Source organism: Rhipicephalus microplus, unplaced genomic scaffold (genome assembly GCF_043290135.1).
Source record: "Rhipicephalus microplus isolate Deutch F79 unplaced genomic scaffold, USDA_Rmic scaffold_734, whole genome shotgun sequence".
NCBI classification, from domain to species: Eukaryota; Metazoa; Arthropoda; class Arachnida; order Ixodida; family Ixodidae; genus Rhipicephalus; species Rhipicephalus microplus.
In genome coordinates, this window is record NW_027465290.1 from 1 (window position 1) to 24806 (window position 24806).

Consider the following 24806-nt stretch of genomic DNA (forward strand, 5'->3'; position numbering starts at 1 on the left):
GAAATAAGCTTGTGTGATTAAATGGAACGTCCGTGCAAAATCTTCCAGACCGGGACAGTGATGGCTGTAGGTGGAGCCTGCATTTGTTTTTGGGTTTTAAAGGACTACACGAATATTGGCAATCGTTTACGTTCTGCACAGCAGAGCCGCACAGCGGGCCGGGAGAGGACTAACCTCGAGCGTGGGTCCGAGTTCGACGAGTGCGGCGCTGGTGCGGGCCACGTGCAGGAACGCGAGCCCGTCGATCTCCTTGCCCTTAAGCTGCACCGCGGTGGCCTCGGCCAGGCGCACGGCTTCGGCTTCGTGGTTCTGCTCGAGCGCCCTCTCGTGCGGCGCCACCAAAATGCAGGCGCCCGATGGTGCCGCGTTGCGCAGCTGCGCCACGTACTCTGTGCAACATTTAGCAACACCACCAGGACATGGAGTGACTATGCAAGTTTCATACGCTGGCTACGACAAACCTATAAACGGCAAGTCGACGCTAAGCGCCAGAGAAGAAAAAAACACTGGAAATAAATTATACGAGTGTCGTTGGTCAATCATACCAATGCTATAACATAAAAGCCCCTCGAATGGGAAAAATCTTCATAAGTAAAAAAAAGAGAAGTTGTTCTAAAAAAGTGGGCGGTGACATCATTTGATTTTCTGCACTAGTTCACTATGACGTCAAACTGACAGGCTCTATAATTTAATCTAGTTAGCAGGTTATGAGTCAAGGTGAATCGCATTGTAGATTGAAATAGCTCAAAACTGATAGAACGCTTGCTGAACCGAACTGGCACGATTAAAAAAAATACAAAAATATATATCATACCAATGTGCCAGCGCCGTTATTAAGGTAAATAGAAAGTAAAACAAAAATACTCAAGTAGGGCATTTATTCTTTATTCCAAGTAATGTACGTGCCTTTTATCTGAGCTCATAATTTATTGAAAATGAAGCTTGCTGAGTACACTGTTAGAATTAACTAATTCCATCCACAATTGCAATAGACTTTAGCTTTGGTGCTCTTAGACCTGTTATATTAGAAAGAAATTTCAAGAATAAGACGCCAAAATTTAGAGACTAGTATTACCCTAGCTGTGGGAAAGTGGTGCTTCATTCTGTTCCTAAGTAAACTAGTATGAAATTTTTGTTGCAGGACAATATATATGACCGAAAGTTCTTTTTATTTTTGCCTTATTTTGCTGTCTAACTGTTTCTGAAAGCTCATCAGTGCAGTGTCAATGGAAAGTGAATGACATCAAGAAAATACTATTTCAGCCTATGTCTTCGTGCGCCCGCTTACCGAAAACAACACAAATAAGTTCGCTAACTGTAACACCTTGTATGATGAGAGTACTGGCCTTTACAAATCTGTTGAGGAAAAAAGAAACCCTTCATATTGTTACGTGGAAAATAACAGTTGTCGGTCCGCAGACACAACGCAGCTCACTCACAACGTCCACTTCTTTACTCTCAGTCCGAGGCACCTTCCTTGGGTATGCCCCACTATGCCCTCTTTCAGTCAGACGAAATCACGTAACACGACCCCCGGCGGCAAAAGCGCCGACCCGGCGAGTTTACGGGGCCACAGCAGGAGCAGTGTGGTAACGCTTGAGCCTTGATACGTGGACGATGTCCCTTGACAGCAGAGCGGAAGAGGTTGATGGACTATCAGGGACAATTTCATATGTAGTGTCGGTCACTCGTCTAAGCACGCGGTATGGGCCCGTGAAACGAGAGAGAAGTTTTTCTGACAGGCCTGCATGTCGCGTAGGGGACCAAAGAAGAACGAGGGAGCCTGTTGGAAAGTGTTCGTCGCGATGCCGCTCGTCGTAACGATGCTTCTTCGAGTCTTGGGACGCCATTAATCTACTGCGGGCAAGCTGACGAGCATGGTCAGCTCGGGTAATAGCGTCGCGTGCATATTCAGAAGTATACTGCGCAGCGGCTGGCAGGAAGGTATCCAACGGCAATGTTGGTTCGCGTCCAAACAGAAGGTAAAATGGCGAGTACCCGGCAGTGTCATGCCGGGAGGAATTGTATGCGAACGTCACGTAGGGTAGTGCAAGGTCCCAATCACGATGGTCGGCCGAGACGTATTTCGATAGCATGTCTGTCAAGGTGCGGTTTAAACGTTCTGTAAGCCCGTTTGTCTGGGGGTGGTACGATGTCGTGAGCTTACGTTGGGTAGAGCAGGAACGCAGGATATCGTCAACCACTTTCGAAAGGAACGTACGGCCTCGGTCTGTCAGCAGTTGACGAGGGGCTCCATACACTAAAATGAGATCGCGTAGTAGAAAATCAGCGACGTCTGTAGCGCAGCTTGTTGGCATGGCTCGCGTAACTGCATAACGGGTCGCGTAATCCGTAGCCACCGCGACCCACTTGTTTCCGGAGGCGGATGTTGGGAAGGGACCGAGAAGGTCCAAACCAACACGGAAGAATGGCTCCGATGGGATGTCGATGGGCTGAAGATATCCGGAAGGTAGTCTCGACGGCTTTTTGCGACGCTGACAAATTTCACAAGCGTTGACATAGCGACGTACAGAACGTGAAAGGCCAGGCCAGTAGAAGCGGCGGCGTACACGGTCATATGTGCGAGAGACACCAAGGTGACCCGCGGTTGGCGCGTCATGGAGCTCGCGTAGGACTGTAGAACGCAGGTGCTTTGGTATGACCAGAAGTAGGTCGTGACCATGGGGCGATAAATTACGCCGATATAAGGTGTCGTCTTTTAAGGTAAACATGCGAACGGAAGCGTCTTGCGGTGAAGATTCGAGCTGTTGTATTAGGCGGCTGATATCCGGATCGCGACGCTGCTCGTCCCCGAGATGAAGCAGCTGGGAGGTGGAAAGGACGCAGCCCACAGAATCAGTGCTCGTAGGATCGCAGTCGGCCACAGGGTAGCGTGACAGACAATCCACATCTTTATGCAGTTTTCCTGATTTGTACACTACGGTGTAAGAATACTCCTGGAGGCGGAGTGCCCAGCGGGCGAGACGACCTGTGGGATCTTTGAGGGAGGCGAGCCAGCAGAGAGCGTGGTGGTCGGTAAGAACTATAAATGGTCGGCCGTATAAGTAAGGGCGAAATTTCGCGACTGCCCACACCAGCGCTAGGCATTCGCGCTCTGTGATGGAATAATTACGCTCCGAGGTGGACAGCAGCCTGCTGGCATAAGCTATCACGCGATGCTGCCCACGTTGTCGCTGAGCTAACACAGCGCCTATTCCGTAACCGCTGGCATCGGTGCGCACTTCCGTCGGTGCCGTAGGGTCGAAGTGAGCCAGCACAGGAGAAGAAGTGAGCCAAGTGGTCAGGTCGGAAAATGCTGCTGCTTGCGAGGGCCCCAGGTAAACGTCTCATCCGGTTTGAGTAAATCTGTTAGGGGCCGAGCGATTTCCGCGAAGTTCTTGATGAACCGCCGAAAATAGGAGCAGAGCCCCACAAAGCTGCGGACATCTTTGGCGGTTTTCGGCACAGGAAAGTCCTTCACAGCTCGAACTTTTTCTGGGTCAGGCTGTACACCGTAAGCGTCAACAATATGTCCAAGTATTGTAATGCGACGGCGACCAAACCGGCACTTAGATGAATTCAGCTGAAGGCCGGCGAGACGGAATACATCAAGAATTTTTGACAGTCTCTCAAGGTGCGCTTCAAAAGTGGGAGCAAACACAATCACGTCATCCAGATAACAAAGACACGTAGACCACTTGAATCCATGGAGCAGGGAGTCCATCATTCGTTCAAAGGTGGCGGGGGCATTACATAAGCCGAAAGGCATGACTTTGAATTGATAGAGGCCATCGGGTGTTACAAAAGCCGTCTTCTCTCGGTCCATGGGGTCCACGGCAATCTGCCAATAACCAGAACGAAGATCGATGGAAGAAAAGTAGGCGGCACCATGGAGGCAATCAAGGGCGTCATCAATGCGGGGCAGAGGGTATGCGTCTTTCTTGGTGATGTTGTTAAGGTGGCGATAGTCCACACAAAATCGCCACGATCCGTCCTTCTTTTTAACTAATACCACCGGGGATGCCCAGGGACTGGAGGATGGTTCAATAATGTCCTTCGCTAGCATCTTGTTCACCTCCTTCTGAATTATGCTCCGCTCAAAAGCAGACACTCTGTAGGGACGGCGGTGAACAGGGTTGGCATCACCTGTGTGTATGCGATGCTGGACAAAGGACGTCTGCCCAAGAGGTCGGTCACCAAAATCGAAAATATCCTGGTAGGCCTCGAGAAGATGTTGTAGGGCTTCAACTTTCGGAGGCGGAAGATCTGTGGCGATCATGTCTACAATTTGACAGCTGCCCGAATGTGTTGCGAGTGATGTGCGCTGCGGTGAAGCAAGTGTGTCTAAGGCAAGCACTTCAATTTGTGAATCGAGCAACGGACACAGGTGGGCCACAGAAATGCCTTGTGGAAGCACATGATTCATGTAGCCGAAATTGACAAGAGGTAGACAAGTTTTGTTATCTGTGATGCTGAGCACCGTATAGGGCACTGCAACATTGTGCGCAAGGAGTACGTCGGTGAGAGGCGTAGCGTAATAGTCACCGTCGGGCACAGCTGGTGAGCACAGAAAATCGACGTACGTCACAGTTTTCGAGGGCAGGCGAACAAAATCGCTGCATTGTAATCGGCATGTAGGTTGGTACGGGGCGGCACTGATTTGTGGCAGTTCAAGGCGGAGCACACCAGCGGAGCAATCAATCAGAGCAGAATTGGCGGCAAGAAAATCGAGGCCTAGTATGAGGTCGTGGGGACATGTTTCAAGCACGGTAAAAAGGACGACCACTTGATGACCGGCTACGGTAAGTTGAGCTGTGCACATACCGACGACAGGGACTTTTGCACCATCTGCAACTTGGACGACACTGGTCAAAGGGGGCGTGAGGACCTTCTTCATGCGACGACGAAAACGCGAACTCATAATACAGACGTGAGCGCCCGTATCTATCAAAGCTTCAACAGCTGTACCATCAACATATACTTCTAGGGTGTTCCGGTTCAAACGTAAGGGCAACAGAGGATTTTTGGGTAAGGTCGACAGGGCAGCTTCACCTCCAGAAGCTGCGCAGCCTAGTTTTCCGGGGACGCGCGGCGGTTGAACGATGGCGAGGGAGAGCGGCGACGCGTGTTTGAACGAGAAGGGCGGCTTTGAGGCGGTGGCGACGACGGGGCACGGTGGCCGTAGTCCTCAGGGGCAGTAAATGCTGTAGACTCGGTGCAGGTCGGATAACGGTGGTTTGGTGGACGGAATGAGTTACTGTAAGCGGAGTATGAGCCAGAAGACATAGATGGCCATTGGCTGCGGCAGTAACGAGCGATGTGTCCTGCGCGACCACAGCGGAAGCAAATTGGCTTATCATCAGCTGTTCGCCATTCAGACGGGTTCCTGGTTCGGATAGAGTACGGACGGCGACGTCTCATGTCCACAGAAGCTATCGAGGGGCCAGTATTATCCAGTGTGGATGCAGTGGACAGGATGCCAAGGTTAGCAAATTCCTGGCGGACAACAGCCTGGATCAAGGCGACAGCTGGCGTTGAGGCGTCGGGCAACGTCGGTTTGTTGGCAGCCGGGTAAGCGGCCTCGAGTTCACGTCGGACGATGCGCGTCACGTCGTCGGTTGTAGACGGATGACAAGGAGTGGCTTCGCAAGACGACGTTGCCGCGGTGTTGGGTAGGCGCTGAAACTGCTGCAAAATGCGTCGACTCTTCGCCTGCTCGAGACGGCGGCACTCTTTGATCACGGCGTCCATGGTCGTTACGTTGGTGAATACAAGTAGACTGAACACATCGTCGGCGATTCCTTTTAACACGTGCGAAATCTTGTCGGCCTCAGTCATGTTGGGATCGGCCCTTTGACACAACGCTAAGACGTCTTGAATATAAGTCAAGTAGGGCTCAGTGGGCGTCTGTGTACGGACAGCCAATTGCTTTCGGGCATCAAGTTGTTGACCAAACGGGTTGCCAAAAGGTCGCGGAGCTGTTGTTTAAACATTTCCCAGCTTGTGATTTCGTGCTCGTGGGTTTCAAACCAGGTGCGAGGGGTCTTGTCAAGATAGAAAATGACATTCGCAAGCATAACGGTTGGGTCCCAGCCATATTGCTTGCTGATGCGCTCGTACATGCTAAGCCACTTGTCCACATTCACGTTGTCCTCTCCAGTAAAGGTACCGGGATCACGGGGTTGCGTTAGGGCGACGTACCGGGTTGCTGTCGTTGCTGAGGTAGGTGGCGAAGCCGTATCCTCACCCGGAGCCATGGTAGCAGACTTAAGGAGGCGTCCACTGCGTAGCTCCGTTGTCAGAAGAGCACCCAGCACCTCCACCAAAATGTTACGTGGAAAATAACAGTTGTCGGTCCGCAGACACAACGCAGCTCACTCACAACGTCCACTTCTTTACTCTCAGTCCGAGGCACCTTCCTTGGGTATGCCCCACTATGCCCTCTTTCAGTCAGACGAAATCACGTAACAATATATACGATGTGAACGTTCCAGTGAGATTGAAAAAAACACCAGAGTAAGATCATGTGTATTTTATAACTTCGAATTAACAATCAGCTACATGGCAGAAAAAAGATTAACACCTCATCACTGTAGCCGTTAACGATGTTGGTAGCTTCGTATTACGAGTCTGAGTGTAATTGTCAGCTTTGCATAAGAGAGACTTGAACGCGAAACTTACTAACATTTGCTAGAATACAATCTTAGACGAAAGCATTACGTCAGGCTGTTTAGATTCACTTGTCAGCATTTCCACTCGCTTTTCTCACCTCTAACCGACCTTAATCATGAAATATTCATCTGCCCTCTTGTAATAGCTCTTCACATGTTTGTTTTTGAAACATACCATGACTGGCATCGTGTTTTCTTGCGCGCATAACTGAAGTAATGCGAAAAGTTTGTAAACGCAGCCATGCGATGCTACTGAAGACAACCGTGAAACTGAGTAGCATCGCTAAGCTTTGCGGTTTTTATTCGACATTAATTTTAAAGTGAAGCCTTAGATACCTCGTCAAACGCGAAAATTCGCCATCGTCGTGAACTCAAGTGATGCAAGCAATTATAACTTGATGACAGTACCATATAACGTCACAGTGTCTTCAAAACTTTCGTATCTCTCGTTTAACTTTCAAGCTCTTTCATATTGTGAAGTGTTGCGTGTCCTGTTGATTGACATGCTGCAATCCACTTTTTGTGTATTGTTGAATTACGATGACTGACTGCATTGGTAATGTTTTACGAAGTATTTTGTTGTTATTAATAACATGCTCTGCAGCACTTTTTTCATTATGAGTTAGCTACTGATATCACTGTAAACTCCCTCGCCCCCTTCCCTTAATAAATGCCTTCAAACCTGTAAGGTACTTTTCAATTAATAAGTGAACAAATCACCAATATTTGTGGCATCACCATGACGTCACCGCGACTTCATCGTAACGTAACATAACATGCTGTTACATGATTCAGATAAAAAAACAGCGCCAATAACGAGGGACAAGAAAAAATGCAGACAAACAGTGGCACTGACTTACAACAATATTTATTTGCTGGAACCGCACAATATATGCTTGAGCAGTACCTGACAAAAAGAGGAAAGACAAATGAAAGAAAACAGAATTCATTTAACAACCGAGTAACCATCATGATAACGCACCATGAACAACACGTGTACCAACGTTCTGAAGAAAATCTATTTCTTTTTGTAATAGAGCAATCGAAGGCCGTTCATGGCGCGTTATCAGGATGATTACTCGGTTGTTAGGTGAATTCTGTTTTCTTTGATTTGTCTTTTCTCTTTTTGTCAGATACTGCTCAAGTATATATTGCGTGGTTCCAGCAAATAAATCTTGTTGTAAGTCATTGCCGCGGTCTGCCTCCTTCTTTTCTTGTTCCTCGTTATTGGCGCTGTTTTTTTATGTGAGTCCTGTCGTACCAACTCGCCCAATCAACCACGTCAGTTAAATGATGATGCCGCCACATGAAATTGTCACTCGGTCGAACGTGGGCCAATTAAGAAGGAAAAACAAATTAAGGCACAGAGAGAGTTTGCAATGACTTTGATCCTGAAAGCAGTGCAAGACAAGAATAGGCACTGAAAGTTTCTCGAAGGATGGTGGCGAAGATCATAGAGTCGACTGGCAAGAAGAGACTACTACGGCACTGCCTTCGAGTAACACATATTGTTCTTCACCCGCCACGTTCTCTGAAAAAGTGGGTATACGCGTACCTTTGGTTATGTCCTGCAGAGCGTCCAGCCGACCGTAGCGGCGCAACGAGAGCACGATGTGAGTGCAGAAGAGCTTGGACACGTTGCGGTCGACGTCGATGCGATCGGACAGCACGCAGACGAGCGGACGCTTGTTCTCTGTGCGCAAGCAGTGGAAGAAATCCTTGAGCATTCAGTAATTCAATGCCATGAACAGAACAGTGTATCATCAACCGCATTCTTACCTTTCGTACATTGTGCTTTAAAGCAATGATTAATTTAATCTACGAGAATAATCTAGTCTAATAGAAATAGGGAAAATATGTGACCCACTTCGAGCCACGTCTCTTCGTTGGTTTGAATTTGCAGTGAGCGAGAGTTCCTGCACTAGAACCCTTTATGAAAAAGTACGTCAAGACGTACTGATATATTTTAACTACCTTTAATGGAGACGAACTTTCTGTCTACACGCTGCTTTAATAGTATTCAAAAGAGTCGGCCCTCAAATGTGATGTTTGCATGACGCCACATACCTTAATAGCTAATCAGAAAGCATAGCTTACCTTTTCCATACGGCATGCAGCGCTTCTTGAGTTCGTCATCAGCTGACTCTAAAGAGAAATAAAAGACAAACGAGTTCGTACAAAAGATAAAAAAGAAGCGAAAATGAAGCTGTTCACAATACTAGGGAGTTTGCCCTAGAGTTGAAGCGCGTGTACTGCGTAGGTACTGCTACAGTGTTTCGTATTAGTGCTGAGGATATGGCTATAGGAGTGTTGTATAGTTACAAAAGCAAAAGTAACTTACTGCCCAAGGTCTGCGCCGCCATTTGTGGGTCATTACGGACTGCAAAAGAAAGAACTATTGAAACTGTAAATATTAGAAACTGCCAAAAAAGTAAGCTCGAGGCAAACAGTAACGGTGCTAAATTTGGTAAAATTGCTCAGAGTGGTTTTTTTTTCAAAACAGCTTGCCAGGTAGATTTTACAGGTTGAAATTGTATAAATTGTACAAAGCAGGCCAAAACACGTTGGAATAAGGCGGAACAAGTGATCGTCGAACAAATAAATTATGTAAAAAATTGAAATGTATACAGAAAACGTAAACCACAGACGTGGTTACAAGTGATAAATATCTTCTGATAATGACACCGACGTCTGACCGATAAAATTGCTACCCATTTGGCCATGTCAGGCTTCGGCGATCTCACGTGTGCGTTAATCGTAAGGCGCGATCGATGAGGTTTGTGCCAACGAAGGCGTGCAATCGCATTCTCGAATATTACTGGCGAGATGAGGAGGAGTCTCTCCCTTCAAGGAATTATCATGCTCACGTAGCCTGATATTAGCTCATCTGGCAGTCAGTCCAATGTAGACACTGAATAAGTCCATAAGTGTACATGTTTCTAATCGCCCGCCTTTCCGCTTTACCATAGAGCGTGTAGTTTTAATATTCATAGCAAAGGCAAACGGTAAAACAGGTTTTTTCGGAACATGTCCTTGACAGCATTTTCTCATCGTTCGCAATATACCAATGCTGTTTCTTGCCTTACAAAAGCAACAGTATTAAAAGTTGGGCTAGTTAGTATGGATGTATTTTGGTTGCGAATAGACGAACACGGAAGGGACACAAACGAGCGCTCTAGCTCACGTGAGCGCGGAGAGGGGGTTGGGAGTTGGCGCATTATCAGTGCAGAAGCGGACGGTCGCCAAGGGATGGACACAGCGCTGAGAAAAAGCTGCATGCCTTGTACCCTTCTTTTCGGGCTACCAGTGCAAGCATCAGCGATAAAAAATTCACGTAACCAGGATTTGAGGAACGTGCATGTACCGCTATCTTCCGCTGGTGGCACCGGCGGCCTGCCGTAAGTGAACGGGAAACCCCGAGAAAATTGATATCTGACGAATAATGTTAGCTGCAAAAAAGTTCCTGGTTCTGTGCGGCAGAGATATACTGAAATATTCTGGTAAAACTTCAGTGTCGCTCTACAAACCGCATTGTGTTCGCAAGTTTCGAACATTTTATATCGCATCCTCATGTGTCCTTCATGGATAATGGTCGATTGTCCTGGGAAATCGTCAAAATGTTCTAGAGGGTCAGTGCTTTTCTCGCTTAACTTTTCGGTTATTTATCACTTGGTTATAAGACTTCGCTGCTGCTGCTGCCGATAGATAGACTACGTATACAGATGTCTCCCAAGGCAGGAAACGACTAATTTTAGTCCGCCTACTCCAGCCCCAGAATTGACGCACACGTACCTTCTGCATGGCGGAGGTTCCGCAGTCTGGAGAACGGCTCCTTGTCACACTGTCCCTCGTAGTCATCGAGATCGACGTCGTACGCGACCACGCATGCCCGCGGATAGTTGGCCAGCGCATGGCTCACCTTGCTGGCGAGCAGCGGGTCGTCCTCGTGGCTCTCCACGCGGCCGTGGCCCAGTCGCAACACAGACAGTGCATCCAAGTTGGCCACGGTTGAGGTGGGCCGCCACTCGGCACCCTTGCAAACCTGCAGAAAAGAACAAAACAGAATCTCAACCCTTTGAGACGGTTCGTACGGTATTGAGAGTACCATTTCTGGTCCTAGTTAATTGTGTCGACGAGTGGTTAAGACAAAAATCACACCATCTCTTCAACTTTGGGGAATCTAGTTGGGATACGAAGCAGCGCTTGTGTTCACTTGCGTTTCGATTTCTATTTTTCCGTGTAAGTTTAATTTGTGCGTGAAGTTGTGCGTATTTTGTCTACCGTTTATGTTACTCGCCCCACCTCCTCCTATTTTTGTGTAATACCGCGTGTGGGCCGCAAGGTGAAAACCCAGTGCTGCTAGAAGAGCGCAACGGAGCCTGTGCGTACAGCATCGTATACAGGCGCACAGCTGCGGCGGAGAAATAATCGGGGAGGAAAAAACAAAACTGGGGCAACGCCAACCTCCTCTCGTGAGCGCGAAGAGAGGGGAGAGCTGGCGCATGCGCAGTGGGGGAGCGGACGGTCACCGAGGGATGGACACAGCTCCCAGCAGAAAGGTGCTTTGCATAGACAAAAATAAAAGCAAGATGCATTGAGCTTTGGTGAATTCAGCCTCCTGAGAAATAAATGCGCCTATTTTACTTCGTTTTGTAGTGTGTCACTTTGCTGAAGGCACTACCATGTTCGACGAGTCATTCGACGTGCCGCTTCCCGCGAACCACGTAATAAATGTAACCCAGAACCAAATCGCACAATATCTCCAGTGATACATCTGATTTTACTTATGCAAGAACAAAGCACGATGAACGGATGAGAAAATGTTCAGTTGAAATTTTATTATGATGAATTATCTAAACACAGAAATCATACTATGGCAGTATTTTTCTTGCAATAGCGTACCCAGTGTCTCGAAATACTGTGTCAGTCTTAGGCATTTACAGAGAGTTAATAATAGGCGACATATGAAAGATTAACGAACAGGATTTACTGAATTAAGAAAATTGCTTTTCTTAAAATTTCGGAAGCCCTGGTGGAAAGAAAGCATGGATAACTCTAATGAACTTTTTAAAAGTTACAATAGAATATTAGATACAAATATTTCTCTCTCACTAATTGCACTCTCTGGGTCATAACAACAACAACAACAACAAAAAACGCTCTGAAGAGCAGCGTACTAAATGTGTTTCAAACAGTCCCTCGCAGTACCTCAACAACGTTTATCAAAATATCTACAGAGAGGAGAGACGCGCTAGTGAACCCGCCAGGCTAAGAACCCTATTCTAACCTAACCTAGACGTTCATAAATTCGCTTACAGAATTTGGGGAGATGACGCACTAAAAAAAGTTTGATAAAACGAGAAAACATCCAAGCATACGCGTCTTCGCTAGCAATAAGGGAGTTCACCGTAAAATTTTTCTCAGGGGTGCTATGCGGTGCATGAACATTGCAAAAGAGCGTAGAGCACAGGACAAAAAGAACGCATGGCCTAGCGCTTTCTAACAAATGATAGATGATATTGACGTGCCATGTGCGTTTACAGCTCTGTTCGTGGCGTTATTCTTCCACAATATCAAGGGGTTTTTGTTTATAGTTTCCCGCACGTTTCATATTTGTAGGTGAAAGTGCGAGCCTTTAACGTGTGGTGTGAGGACGCCGTCAACGTGCCTGCATGTAGGAGACAAGGCCGCTGCCCGAGCAGTATCCGCGCGTCTCCGTTGCATCACGGAACACGACGGCGCCCATGTTGATCGAGAAGCAGGTGGTGACGTACTGCCGTTGATCCGTCAGCAGGCTGGTCATCCACGTTAGCGCCTGACCGATGGGTACGCTGGGTGAAGGCTGTGCGCTCGTCGAGTAGAAGACTGACGAGTAAGCGATTTGACAGGCGTTGTAGCGATCCTCGTAGTGCGTCTCCAGAACGAGGTAGTCGAGGTACCTGCGAACGGCAAGTTAAATGTGACCCTCACTATAGACTTTCAGTCTGTCCCGTTTACGATGATCCGCACTTATTTCATTAGAATAGACCATTCAACCGTTTATGTTAGAGGAATTCGATGCCTAGTAGACCTTTTTCATTGCCGAAGTTTTATTGCGTACGGGACAGTAAAAGGAAGTGAGGTTGACTAGTGATGTGAGTGTGATGAGAAAGCGGAGAATAGTGAGGGTCAGAAGGAACGATATCAGTTAGGTTGAAGGAAGTGATAGTAAATCATACCATAACCGTGTGTGGTATAAAATAGCTAGGGAGTTGAAAATAAAATAAATGAGGAGGTGACATGGTAAAGCGTATAGCGTAGCGATGTATAGTATAATAGGCGACGGCAAAGGGAAGTTAGAAGAGCATCTGCACATCAGTGCCAAATTAGTGGCAATAGAAACCAGTGTCTAATATTAACTTCGATATAGGTGGCTATTTGAGGCGACAAGCTTGGGTGGTGCTCTGAACTCACGGTGCTATAGCCGCGAGCCGGCCAACGACAAGGCTTGAAGGAATGTCCCAGTCACGAACATGGACGGCTGCCAGAAATTGAAGATTCTCCGGTTTCAGGCTAGTCTGTAGCTCCTGGGCAATATAATGCATTGAGAAGGGTTTATTGCGGGGCCATCCTCTAACTTCATTTGATAATACCCTAAACAAATCAATGACCTTGAAAAGGTTTTTATAAAGAGAGATTCAATCTAAAGACACCCCGACACATCACGAAACAACCGGTGACAGTGAGATTTACTTAGTGTTGCACACAGCCTCAAGCTGAAGCACGTGCGTGACAGGGCAGGAACCAAACATCAAAGCTTGTTTTTGCATTTCACCACAACTGAATGCCTTAGGAACTTTATACGTTTAGTATTCAATAACAGTGAACATATCATCTGAGCCAGCTTTCAAGCAAACTGATTTGGATGCAAAAGCACTGGCTTGCTGAGAAAGCATTAGCTAAGCGCGCTACAGATGATATGCCCTCTGACGAACGAGCCTTAAGCATGTCTGCCATGGCAGCTGAATGTGGCATACTTATGCAAGTTATTCTCAGGTTTCTGAGAATAGTTCATTACTACTTAACACTATGGGGAAGAGCTGAACGAGTAAAAGGGAAACCGAGCTATTCAATCTCTTGCTAAACACAGTCACGCGAAGACCACTCATAGTCAACCTAAAGCAAGAAAAGCACAGAGAAACAAATGTTACAAAAGGAAAGCCTGGGCTAGAGCACTCACGAAACACTTCTTAAAAATTACCTTTACTTCCTTAGTAGATTGTAGAGTTCATATCATTTCATCTCCCTTAAAGCTTTCTGCCCTTTACGCAATATTTAATTACGTCTATAATCGGCCTACCTCCGAACAAGTGATGATGGCGTCATCAGATGACGCCATCAAATGGAGTTACTGATAACCTCAAGATTTAGCAGTTTGTGACGTCAAGCTGATTTACAGCGTTATGCTACTTGGAAAAACAGAGTGTTGGTGTGAGATGGTAATTCATTCCGAGTTGAACTGTGCGAAAAAAGTTGACACCGGAAGGAGCGAACAACACAGACATGTTCTAGCAACTGACAATTTATTGAAAACAAAAAACAAACTCATAATATAGGAGTCAATAAAAGTATGTGTACAAGATTAACCACCAGAAAAGGCCTCATGTGTGCGTCGAGATACCCAGTCGCTGCTCACAACACAGAGCTCCACATATTAAGCTGTGGTTGCAAGCTGTTCTCTCAACAAATTACAAGATCCGACCATGCAACTGTTTGCCCGTAGCCCTCATAGTGGTGGCCTTGAACCATACTAGCATACGACGTCTCGTCAGTCGCTCATTCAGCGAGAAAGCTTGCCTTGAATAACGGGCCCAATTCTGGCAGCTTGTCGGAAGTACCATCGATGCCTAGCGCAGCCACGCCGTGGAATCCTGATGATGGAACCCACTTGACCAAGGCCGCGGCCAATCGGCGTGCCCTCTCGGGTGTCTTCTCATGCTCCAAGTTGGCCACGGCCACCAGCGCCCGTTGCTTCGTCACCTCGACCAGCATCCGAAGTGCCACAAATGTGGGCGCTGCGCGGGGCGAAACCGAACGCACATCAAGCACCCCCGGCTTTCGAAACTGGTTTTGGTGATTTGTTGCCAACGTATCGCGCTTTAGGTTGTGTCATTAAGGTTCAAGAAACGAAGACAGAATATTCTCGCTGAAGGGTGTTATTTTACTTTATCGTATGGTTTTTAAAGTTTTATACATGAAATTAGCTTCTGTTTTATCGTGCTTCCGTACCAACAAGCTCACTATTTCTTTCACTGAAGGATCTGAAGCTGAAAACCTTCAAAATTATTCGCTTTGCTTAAAATGAAGCGAAATCATACTAGAACAACTTTCACAGACGTAGTGCAAGGGATATCCTCAAGGTGCAACAACACTAAGATGCAATATTAACCACATCAATGCAGAGCAATTTGTCAAACTTCTCGTTAGGTCTTGCAGTGTGCCCCTTACATTTGCTTTGATTTACTCTAATAGGCTTAGGCTACAGAGTTACCTTCACGTTCAGCATCATGCTTAATGTATCTGGCTAACATGGCAAGTTAGAACGTGAAAAAGAATGTTGGATCTTCGTATATGGCCCGTTGTATTGTCTATATACTGTTGAGCTGCAAGCGTTGAAATTTTGGCGCAGCCACGTTTACCAATGGTTGGAATGCTACTCTGACCACCTAAAATTTTGTATACTTGAACGTTATCAAATCGTACGTAACGTTCGTTCATTATATGCTTGACTGTTTGACGGTATTCGAAAATCTAATTATGGGATAATAAAAGTTCTAGAACACCCAAAATTCTTATGTTTGGCGACATTAATATCAAAGTACAGCACGAAGTAGAGAACAAATGTTACAATTCACGGGGGTGAACTGTCCGGAGGTCGGGTTGTAGGCCACGTCGCGATAGACGATGTGCGTGCAGTGCTGGCGCGGGTACTGGATCGGGTTGTTCAGCGAGCGAGACACGACGCACAGCAGTGGGCGAGCTTGTGTGGGCTGTCCTGCAACAAGCCAGCCGGACACGATGACTATAGATCATCTTCAACGATACTATAAACACAGTCAAAGTTACACGTGAACCATCATTCTCTCGCTGGCTCTGTCTACCTTCGTCAAATCCAGAACCGCCATAATGCTTAAGGTCGTTCCCTTTAATTATGTGTGCCTTGTAGATAAATAATGGGTTGCAGCGAGTGTTTCCGCAAATATTTTAAGATGAACAAACTCATTTACGGCGAGATTATAGTGATTGTCATCATCGAATTATGCTGCATAACGCAAGACGACTTCAGTTTGCTTCTCCAAATGATTTCCTACGAACCCCGTGCTGCAAAAAAAATTTCACTGCGTGCCTGCAGTTTGAACATTTCGTCCCTTCAAACAACACGTCGCCGGCCTCGGCCATGCATCCCATTTCTTGGCATCCACCTCGACTTTTTAATTGACCATCACTTTTTTATCCTTTCCAGTGCGTGCATGATTAGAATAAATAGACAGTACAGCAGCGGCAAAGTTTACACACCTGGTGTCATGTCCCGCACTCATCACAAGAAGAGAGCAGCAAGCAAGATGTACCTTTTAAAAAGAAGGTGGATAGCACAAAAAAAGTGACCCATCCAAAAGCCCAGATTACCAACGTCATTCGAGACTGTTGCTACGGTTATCGGCCACTTGCCCCTATCTTTCTTCCTCTGCGACCGCATTCCCTGTACTGATTAAAATTTCCCACTAGCATTACTAGATGGAACATAAAAATATGTTGCGTACTCCGCAGTATGTAGAACCACAGCACATAAAGTTCACGCCTAAGTGAGCCAGAAGAAGCGTTCGGTATGAAATGAGTATAATTTTACCGTTATGTGTGCCGGAATTGTTTAACTTGTCTTGTCGGTCCGCTGGAAAGAAGAAAGGAGATTTCATGGCTGGCATTGCGTTTTGACGGAGACGTAGGTGTGACTTACCGGAGTTGCGTGCGCCTGCCAGAGAAAAGCTTCCCGAAAAATTGGACCAGGCCCCTGAAACAAAAAAAAACAAACGTCGAAAAAAGAAGAATCAAGGATATGCCACACGTTTTGAGTGATTTTGCTTTCACGACATTCGTACGTTACAGATAGTAAAGGAACCTTACACAGGGTGATGTAAAAACATTGCGCAGATACACGAAAAAGAAAAAAAAAGGTCTAAAAGAAGACCAATGAAACTGTCTCACAAAGAAACTAGCCCCTAGAAAAATTCAATTTATTTCCTACTGCTTATATTACGAAATGAACACGAGTAACCCATGGAAAACTAACGGAAACGAACTCATTTTGTGAATTTAAGACTGAGAGCCCCCAAAAGCTGTTATAAAAATTTTTGTCCGCAAATGAATGAATAAATAGAACCTTTATTTCAAAGAAAAGGACGGCTCTGGGCCGCAGTTTGGGAATATGGGAGGAAGGGATTATTAGGTGCACAGCGCGAGCATATTAAGTTAGCACCAGTTCCCGTTCATCCCTTGCAGTAGACGTTCTAAGAGTCGCTATTGCCCGAGTTGGTCGACCTCTTCTAAATCATTAGAAACAGGCCACTCAAGAGAATTAGATTGATCTAATTCGTCATGTGTTATATCAAGTATGAGACATGGGAATAGGCAGAAGTTATTTTGGGGAAGGGGGTGGACAAGACGGGCTTTCCACGATCTGAAGCGGGGGTCGGGGAGCCAGACATGGTTGAGCATCATTTGGTATGGCAAAAAATAAAAAAAAAAAAGAAAATTCGTGAAGTGGAGGGGGGGGGGCACGCGGCTGGTGTGACACACTCTGGTTAAGCCACCAGTCTGAGACAAGCGTATACTGCGTATTGTAGACCAGCAATGCACGTTAACCAGAGTCTCACATGGCAGATGGGCGTTCGGCACCGAAGGAAGGTCTAGACCTGTGACAAAATACGGACGGTAAAGAGCTTTAAATCTTTCACCGAGTTGTTGTAGAACTCATTAATGCCTATATCGATGACGCCAATTGAACAGTAAAACAACCCTCCTAAGATAACGGAGCGTCTATGTAATAATGTTTCCTGAAACAAAGAAATCTCTCCCGATGAGATACCCTGTATTCATGTATGCTTCGCTTAATACTCCACATTGTCTCAAGGAAATCGGTGACATCGTGACCCCTCAGTAGAAGTGATCACTACAAGTGCACTAAGATTTCAGCTTATTTGCTGCACTATCAGAGTGCAGTTTTTACATTACAACTTACTTCTTGAGAAGTGTAAATGAAATTAGGCACTGCGCTCAAATTCAATGAAGTTAGGAAGAGCTTGAAGTCTAAGATCGTTGAAAAATACTGGCATTCTTAATTTCCACACGTGCTCTTTTTGATTTCACCCGTAGAACCTTGAAAATCCGGTGCAGACTATACAATACAGTGTTTGAGGAGCTTCGGGAGTGTTTGTTGATTGACTGATATGTGGAGTTGAACGTCCCAAAACCACAATATGATTATGAGAGACGCCGTAGTAGAAGACTAAGGAAATTTCGACCACCTGGGGTTCTTTAACGTGCACCAAAATCTGAGCACACGGGCCTACAACATTTTCTTGGCAGTGCTTGTGATCGTGCTTCTAAGATTGCGCGCAGGACGCGAATAACCCAGTTTATTCCCCAGTTTACGCAGCCACAAGTGATAACGCTTGAATCTTCGATAGCACACGTATGGAAGTGTACGCACTTTACCGCTTCGCAGATTAGTCGAGCGCCGACAACTATTTACGACGATAACAGTTAACAGCATGAATCACTTGCACGTTGTCCTTCGATTTTCCGGGCACAGATTCACCCAAATAAAATGTTCAGCATTGAACATTTTGAAGGTGCATCTTTCACCGACTGCTGCCTTCGTCACTGTTACTGCCGCGTGACAACACATAAGCGATGAGCCTTTTTTACCGGCTGCAAAGTGCTTCAGCGTTATCACTCGGTGAAAGATGCACCTTCACGTATCTGAAACTTCTGAGATTGTTATCACCAATTCCGAAGTGCATGCACTTCACGAACGAGTGGTGTACTACATTGAAAAAGTACAAGCGATAGCATTTGAATCTAGCAGAATGCCTCGTGTGGGGAGAGCCGGAGCGTCTTACCCGATGGACAGATTTTGACCACAGATGACCATGCTCCACAGATGGCTATTTGGGGCAACTTGATCGTGCCCGGCCTAAGTTCACCCAATAAATACTCTGATGTTTACCTAAAGCCTTGGTTAATGTCTTCACCGCCACAACAGTGAGACAATATCTTGCAGCTTCACGTCTAATTGTTTCTTCCTATAATAAGTTGTTGTCTTCCATTTTTGTCTCGGAACCTGGCGACTAGAGCTGTGCCATTGGTATCAGAGTGCAAATTTTCAGATGATTGTGCGTTGAAGGCAGCACTCGCAACAGAAACGTCTGTACATGTAATCTGTCATTGTGACAACATGCCGTGTCAACATGTCAAAGAGGATATAGGGTCAACTCACGTGCGGCTGTCGATAGCCCGCGCTGCTGCTGATCGTCCTTGGGGACGCCAAACAGGACCACCAGCGCCATGAACACTGCGCCCGCAATGACCGCAAAGAGCCGACAGGACAGCAGGCTGGACTGCCTGCGAACCGCATCCCCCCAGAGCCGGCCTCACTTCTATCAAGGCGAAACTGTCTGATGTGTGCGAGTGACTGGTGCTTCTGTATCGAGACACACCCTAGTCATGCTGCGATGACTTCGTTATAGAAGGCGAAAACCTTAAATCATCAAACGCTAAAATCAACCGGCATCGCTGTCTCCAGTCGGTACCCACGCAAGTGATGCAAAAAAGCATCACGTGATGACGTCACTGTATGATGTCATGACGCCATGGATCGTCAAAATTTATGACGTCATGGTGAATACAAAGTTGCATCACGAGAGGAATGACACATACAGCTTAGCTTGGTCAATGGTTGGCCGATCGTGGACGCCGTGAAAAGCCAGATGAGATGCCACCGATCCTGGGGTGAAAACCTAAGGAACCCTGTGTGTTCGTGTTTTTTTCATGTTTTTGGTGGGTGAATTCGCTCATATAACGCGAAGTGTCAAGATACCTGCAAATGAAAGCACTCAAATTTCGTAACTGCGCTGGGCGACAATAACCTTCCGCCCAGCTCCTGTGCGTGATCTGTAATTTCTTACTGCCAACGGTACCTCACTTTTAGGACCAAGTTGTACAACTATCGATGTTAGGATTCAATCATTAGAAGTGCGCATGATATTGCAATATGTGCATTAAAAAATAAGTTAGAACAAAAATAATAAAATTAGAAAAGCGAGCAGCAATTGTGCACCTGAATCTTGGTAAGACGGATGCTTGGCTTAGTCGGTGGTGATTTGGAATCAACATATTTGAACAGCGCAAGAAATCGAGTAGTTACAGCGTAACTACAGCGTAACTACTCGAGCGATGGAAGGCACAAGGACAGGAAAGAACGCTTTTTCTTGTCGATGTTTCTTCTTTTAGTAGTTGCGCTCTATCTATTCGTTTTCCTGAGCTTGGGATGTTTAACGAGAATTCCTTGATGAACGCAGAAGGAATCAGTGCACACACGTAATCAGATGCGACTGCACGTATCCCCTACTAGTTCACGTAGAACAGCCTATAGTTTGCAAATAAGCCGTTGTAGTTTGGCACGAATATTCCTCCATACTGAGCAAGGTGTGAAAACTATAACTTGTGACTGTTTAAAAAATTTTGTATTAACTATTTAGAAAACAGTGCAAGGTGTGTTTTTTGCTTCGTTTGCACTAACAAGCCGGATTACATGTAATCTAGCTTTACACTCAAAAAGTGTACCTAACGAATATGCATGCCGTGGGGATGAACTTTACGCATTTGTGAGCTCGCTACGGCTCTAATCATTGAAGGTAGCATGGCTTCACAAGAAACTGGACATGTTTTAGCAAAGAAAATGATGGATTGCAGCGTGACCGCTGTACGTCAGCATGCTTTTTTTTTCACTTACCCGTCATCTTCTGCCTCTTCTAAAAAAGCCAAATAAGCAAAAGAAACAAGCGCTAGTGAGTGTACCACACTTATTTTTTGACATGATTTATCGACAACATAGTCATTTTCGATTTGCATTATTCATATTGCAAAGACTCACACGTGACATTCTTGTCTCATGGCAACAAAGAAAGAAGTTGGCGAACAAGATAGTCAATATAGCAGTGACAGTAATAAATGCACCGAATGCTTATCACCAGCCTAAATAAGGGTGGATACTCAGACACAATAATGCCTCGCGAAAGTTTGCGCAATCCTATCGTGCCTCTAATATTATCAATTGCGGGCGCTCTACAATTAGGCGCTCAAGGCGATAGATGATGAACTACTCTAAAGTTCACGCTCGTAGACATTCTCACGAAGGGGAGTGCAAAAGCGGTTAAGTACACAGGAGAGGAAAGATGCACCAACCTGTGTGCAAACAGATGCTCTCAAAGTAATTTGGAACACTGAACACGCAGCCGTTCACTAGCGAAGCACACTATAGGTTGATTGATTGATTGATATGTGGGGCTTAACGTCCCAAAACCACCATATGATTATGACAGACGCCGTAGTGGAGGGCTTCGGAAATTTCGACCTCCTGGGGTTCTTTAACGTGCACCCGAATCTGAGGACACGGGTCTACAATATTTTCACCTCCATTGGAAATGCAGCCGCCACATCAAGGATTTGAACCCGCGACCTGCGGGTCAGCAGCCGAGTACTTTAGCCACTACACCACCGCGGCGGGGCAAGCACACCATAGGATAAATAAAGGCAAGGTCTGCGCATGCGCGGCATACCTAGCGAGCAACTTTATCTCCCTATTGCATAGGAGATAAGTTGGCAGCGCTAGGTGCTCTTTAGCGATAAGACAACGAGGGCTGGATTGATAGGGGCATTTAGCATACAGTGTTTCCTAATTCATAGATATGCAAAGTAGCTTGTCGATTCTTCGCGGCGCGCACTTGCGACTATCTGCATTCATTCTAGGAGACTATCCCCCGCATTCTAGAACGTCCCTTCACTCGACGCTTCACCTTCACTTGAGAAAGTCGATGGGAGCGCCGTCTCTAGGTACGACAAGTCACCGCATAACAGCAATAATCTGCTGTGATTCTCGAGTCGCGCAGTGTCATTTTCTGCCGAGCGGTGGCGCAGTGCTCAACTCTGTCAAGTGGAGGGTGGAAGTCGAGTCGAGGAGCGTTTGTGAATACGGGCGTATATATGCCTGCGAGTAAGGTGGCGTGGCCACAATGGTATCGCTGCCTTTTTTAAACCGCATTAGTCTGTTTATCGAAGTATTAGTTCATGGTTTAATTATCTGGTGATCCGTGTTTCTACTAGCTTTGTTATACAAGGACGATTTGCACTTTCACAGACACTCACTCCCCTTACAGATGTGTTTCACCAATAAAATATTTTGGAACCTGAAATGAAGTGATATGTCTGGGAAAGCAAACTTCAGGCAAAGGACTGATTTTGTGTGTACTTTATTAAGCTCCGAACTAATCCAGATTTTTTTATTCACACACCATAAATCGCGGTTCGCATATCTTCATTAGTAATTCAATTGAAGAGGGCGTTCATTAACGAGCATTTTTAGATTTCGATCGCGTGTCTGCGTTTCTTGCCACAGACATTCCCTTTCGCTAATCAGCGATAGTCTGTCTCAGCTAAATGCAAAATAAATACCATCATAGCAGAGGCATACTTTACACAGGATCAAGACGGTTAATTTTTCGGTACAAACCAGAGAATTGAAATGTCACTGTCTTTGGTTCATATGCGCATGGTTGCATCACGCGAAAACGCCACCCTTTGGCAGTGCTAGTCACAGTCACCTAGAGTAAATATGCCACGTTCCTTTCAAGTTTTGTTATCGCCCCACTACACTACGTTCAGCGCAAACCGTACCCTACGATGTTCTAGAAGCTTCGAGGCTTCAAGAGATCGTTTTGTTAAGACCACGCCCACTTCGTAAGCACTGAAGATTATCGTCACGAATTCACGACACCGTGACAGCATTATGATGAAATGATAAATACGGGCCCCACGTAACGCAATAGGAATTAAAGCACCGACGCACTAGAACAAGCATGCATACACAAAGGCTTAATTTACAACTCGATGAATGCGAAGGCACAGCTTGTCACACACAGCAACTACCCAGTCCACTTATCAAAGTGCTAAGTGTATCGTTTTGTAGCAACATAATCATATGGTGGTTTCGGGACTTTAAACCCCACATATCAATCAATCGTTTTGTAGCAATGCGACGTAAATCTATGAATACGTGCACTAGCTAGCAACGCTGGCTTTCTAGGGACACCTCACACGCGCAGACCATCGGACTACTTTTCTGCGGGCACGCTCCGCAGGCGAGCGGCTGTGAAGAGTAGCGCAAATTCATTACCCTTCGAGCGAAGGGTAACGCATTTGCAAGATGTTTAACGACCTAAACCAACGAGACCAACACCTCGCTGTTGTCGAGCGCTTAGCACCGATGATATGCGCGAGACCATCAGAGCAGCCGTTATTAATATCTGCATACGTGGACGGAAATAATTGTTGGTGTTAAACATCCTAAAAAACCCCTCATGATTATAAGAGACGCGGTAGTGGGGGGACCCGCAAATTCATATCAGCTGGTTTTCTTTAAGCACAAGAGCCTCGTGCAATTTCACCTTCATCGAAAACGCGGTCGCCGCGGTAGGAATTTGATCCCGTGACCTTCATGTGGTGTGTTAGTTTCGGTTTCATGCAAATATTTTCGCCCTTAGGGGGGCTTCCCTGTGTATATATGCGCGGCACTGTATCTTATAAAGGAGTTTCTACTCGGCTATCGGCTGCTGCATACTTCTTGACGGCCGGCGCTTCGGCACCGTGCCCTGTGTTCTCCCTAGGTCGCGTCCGACTCATGATACTTTGGGCTTGCAGTCGAGCACCACAACAGCTAGATCAACACTGCGTGTTTCTCGAAAAGCAAGCAGGCAATCATGCTGCGCGAATTCGACAGGATGCTTGCGTTTAGATGGGCTCCGCGGCGGTTGTCTAGAGGCTAAGGTACTCGGCTGACGAAGCGAAGGACACAGGATTGAATCCCGGCTACGGCGGCTGCATTTTCGATGGAGGCGGAAATGCTGTAGGCCCGTGAGCTCAGATTTGGGGCACGTTAAAGAACCCCAGGCGGTCTAAGATGTCGGAGTGCTTCACTACGGCGTCTCTCATATCATATGATGATTTTGGGACGTTAGACTCCACACATAAATCATATCATTAGATAGCTGAAGCATGATTTATACCCGCCAAACTGATCGGCTGACACTGACGGCCACAGTATCGGCACGTCCTGCCACATCGGAGCGACGCAAGTGCGGTAGTTCCGGCACAAAATCGTAGAGTGCTAAAGTAACAACACCTACGTTTTTCGACGGGGCTGCCTGGGCGCTGTTCGGTGGTGCCTTCGGCCATGGTGCCCCCGGCGTCTCCCTCAGGCTCGGTTCCAAGCCGCGCGCCCCGCCCGAGCTCCCGCAGACACGCGCAGCTAGGCCACGAGCCCGGCAGCCACACAGCGAACGGGCACCCTCCAGCGGTGAAATGTTGCTATCGAGAGAACGAAGAAGCTCGGCAATTAAAGCATGAATACTTACGCAATAGCACAGTGGCAAACTTATTGGGAGTCCTATAAGCACAGGTTCGTGAATTTCGTCCAAGTTTGACGCGGCTACCTCTACAGTTTCCCTCACGGTTCTGGATTCACTTAATGGAGAGTCTGTTCAACCGAATTGCACTTGAAGTCGAAACACCCGGCTCATGACGATAACGATGTATTTGTTGGTTTAGTTGTTTGTTTGTTCCTTCTATCCTGGCGCAACCCACCATGGGGGATCGGCAATTCACCGATCGCGACGTGGGAGTCGCCCGCTACGTGCTAGTTCACGCCGCGATGGGCCTAATTAAAGTTTTTTCATACCCAATCATTAACGGAGTGGAAGATGTTTAAGGTCAGTGTTACATCGTGCATAATGAATAGCACAGCATAAACGGAGACATCTTGTT

At 46.5% G+C, this 24806-nt stretch overlaps 1 protein-coding gene across 1 annotated transcript; it reads right to left on the bottom strand.

The window, feature by feature from the left end:
- Positions 1-174: 174 nt before the first annotated feature.
- Positions 175-24307, bottom strand: LOC142795564 (uncharacterized; the record flags this gene model as incomplete). The annotated part of the gene is made up of 14 exons (XM_075886081.1): positions 24170-24307; positions 20722-20740; positions 19207-19331; positions 16666-16719; positions 16558-16599; positions 15559-15705; positions 14508-14725; positions 13125-13237; positions 12340-12610; positions 10464-10713; positions 9013-9051; positions 8769-8816; positions 8227-8364; positions 175-389 (listed from the first exon to the last, which is right to left on the bottom strand). Coding segments are annotated over exons 1-14 (1728 nt in total), but the record flags the coding sequence as incomplete, so codon positions are not given.
- Between the last annotated feature and the right edge of the window lie 499 nt (positions 24308-24806).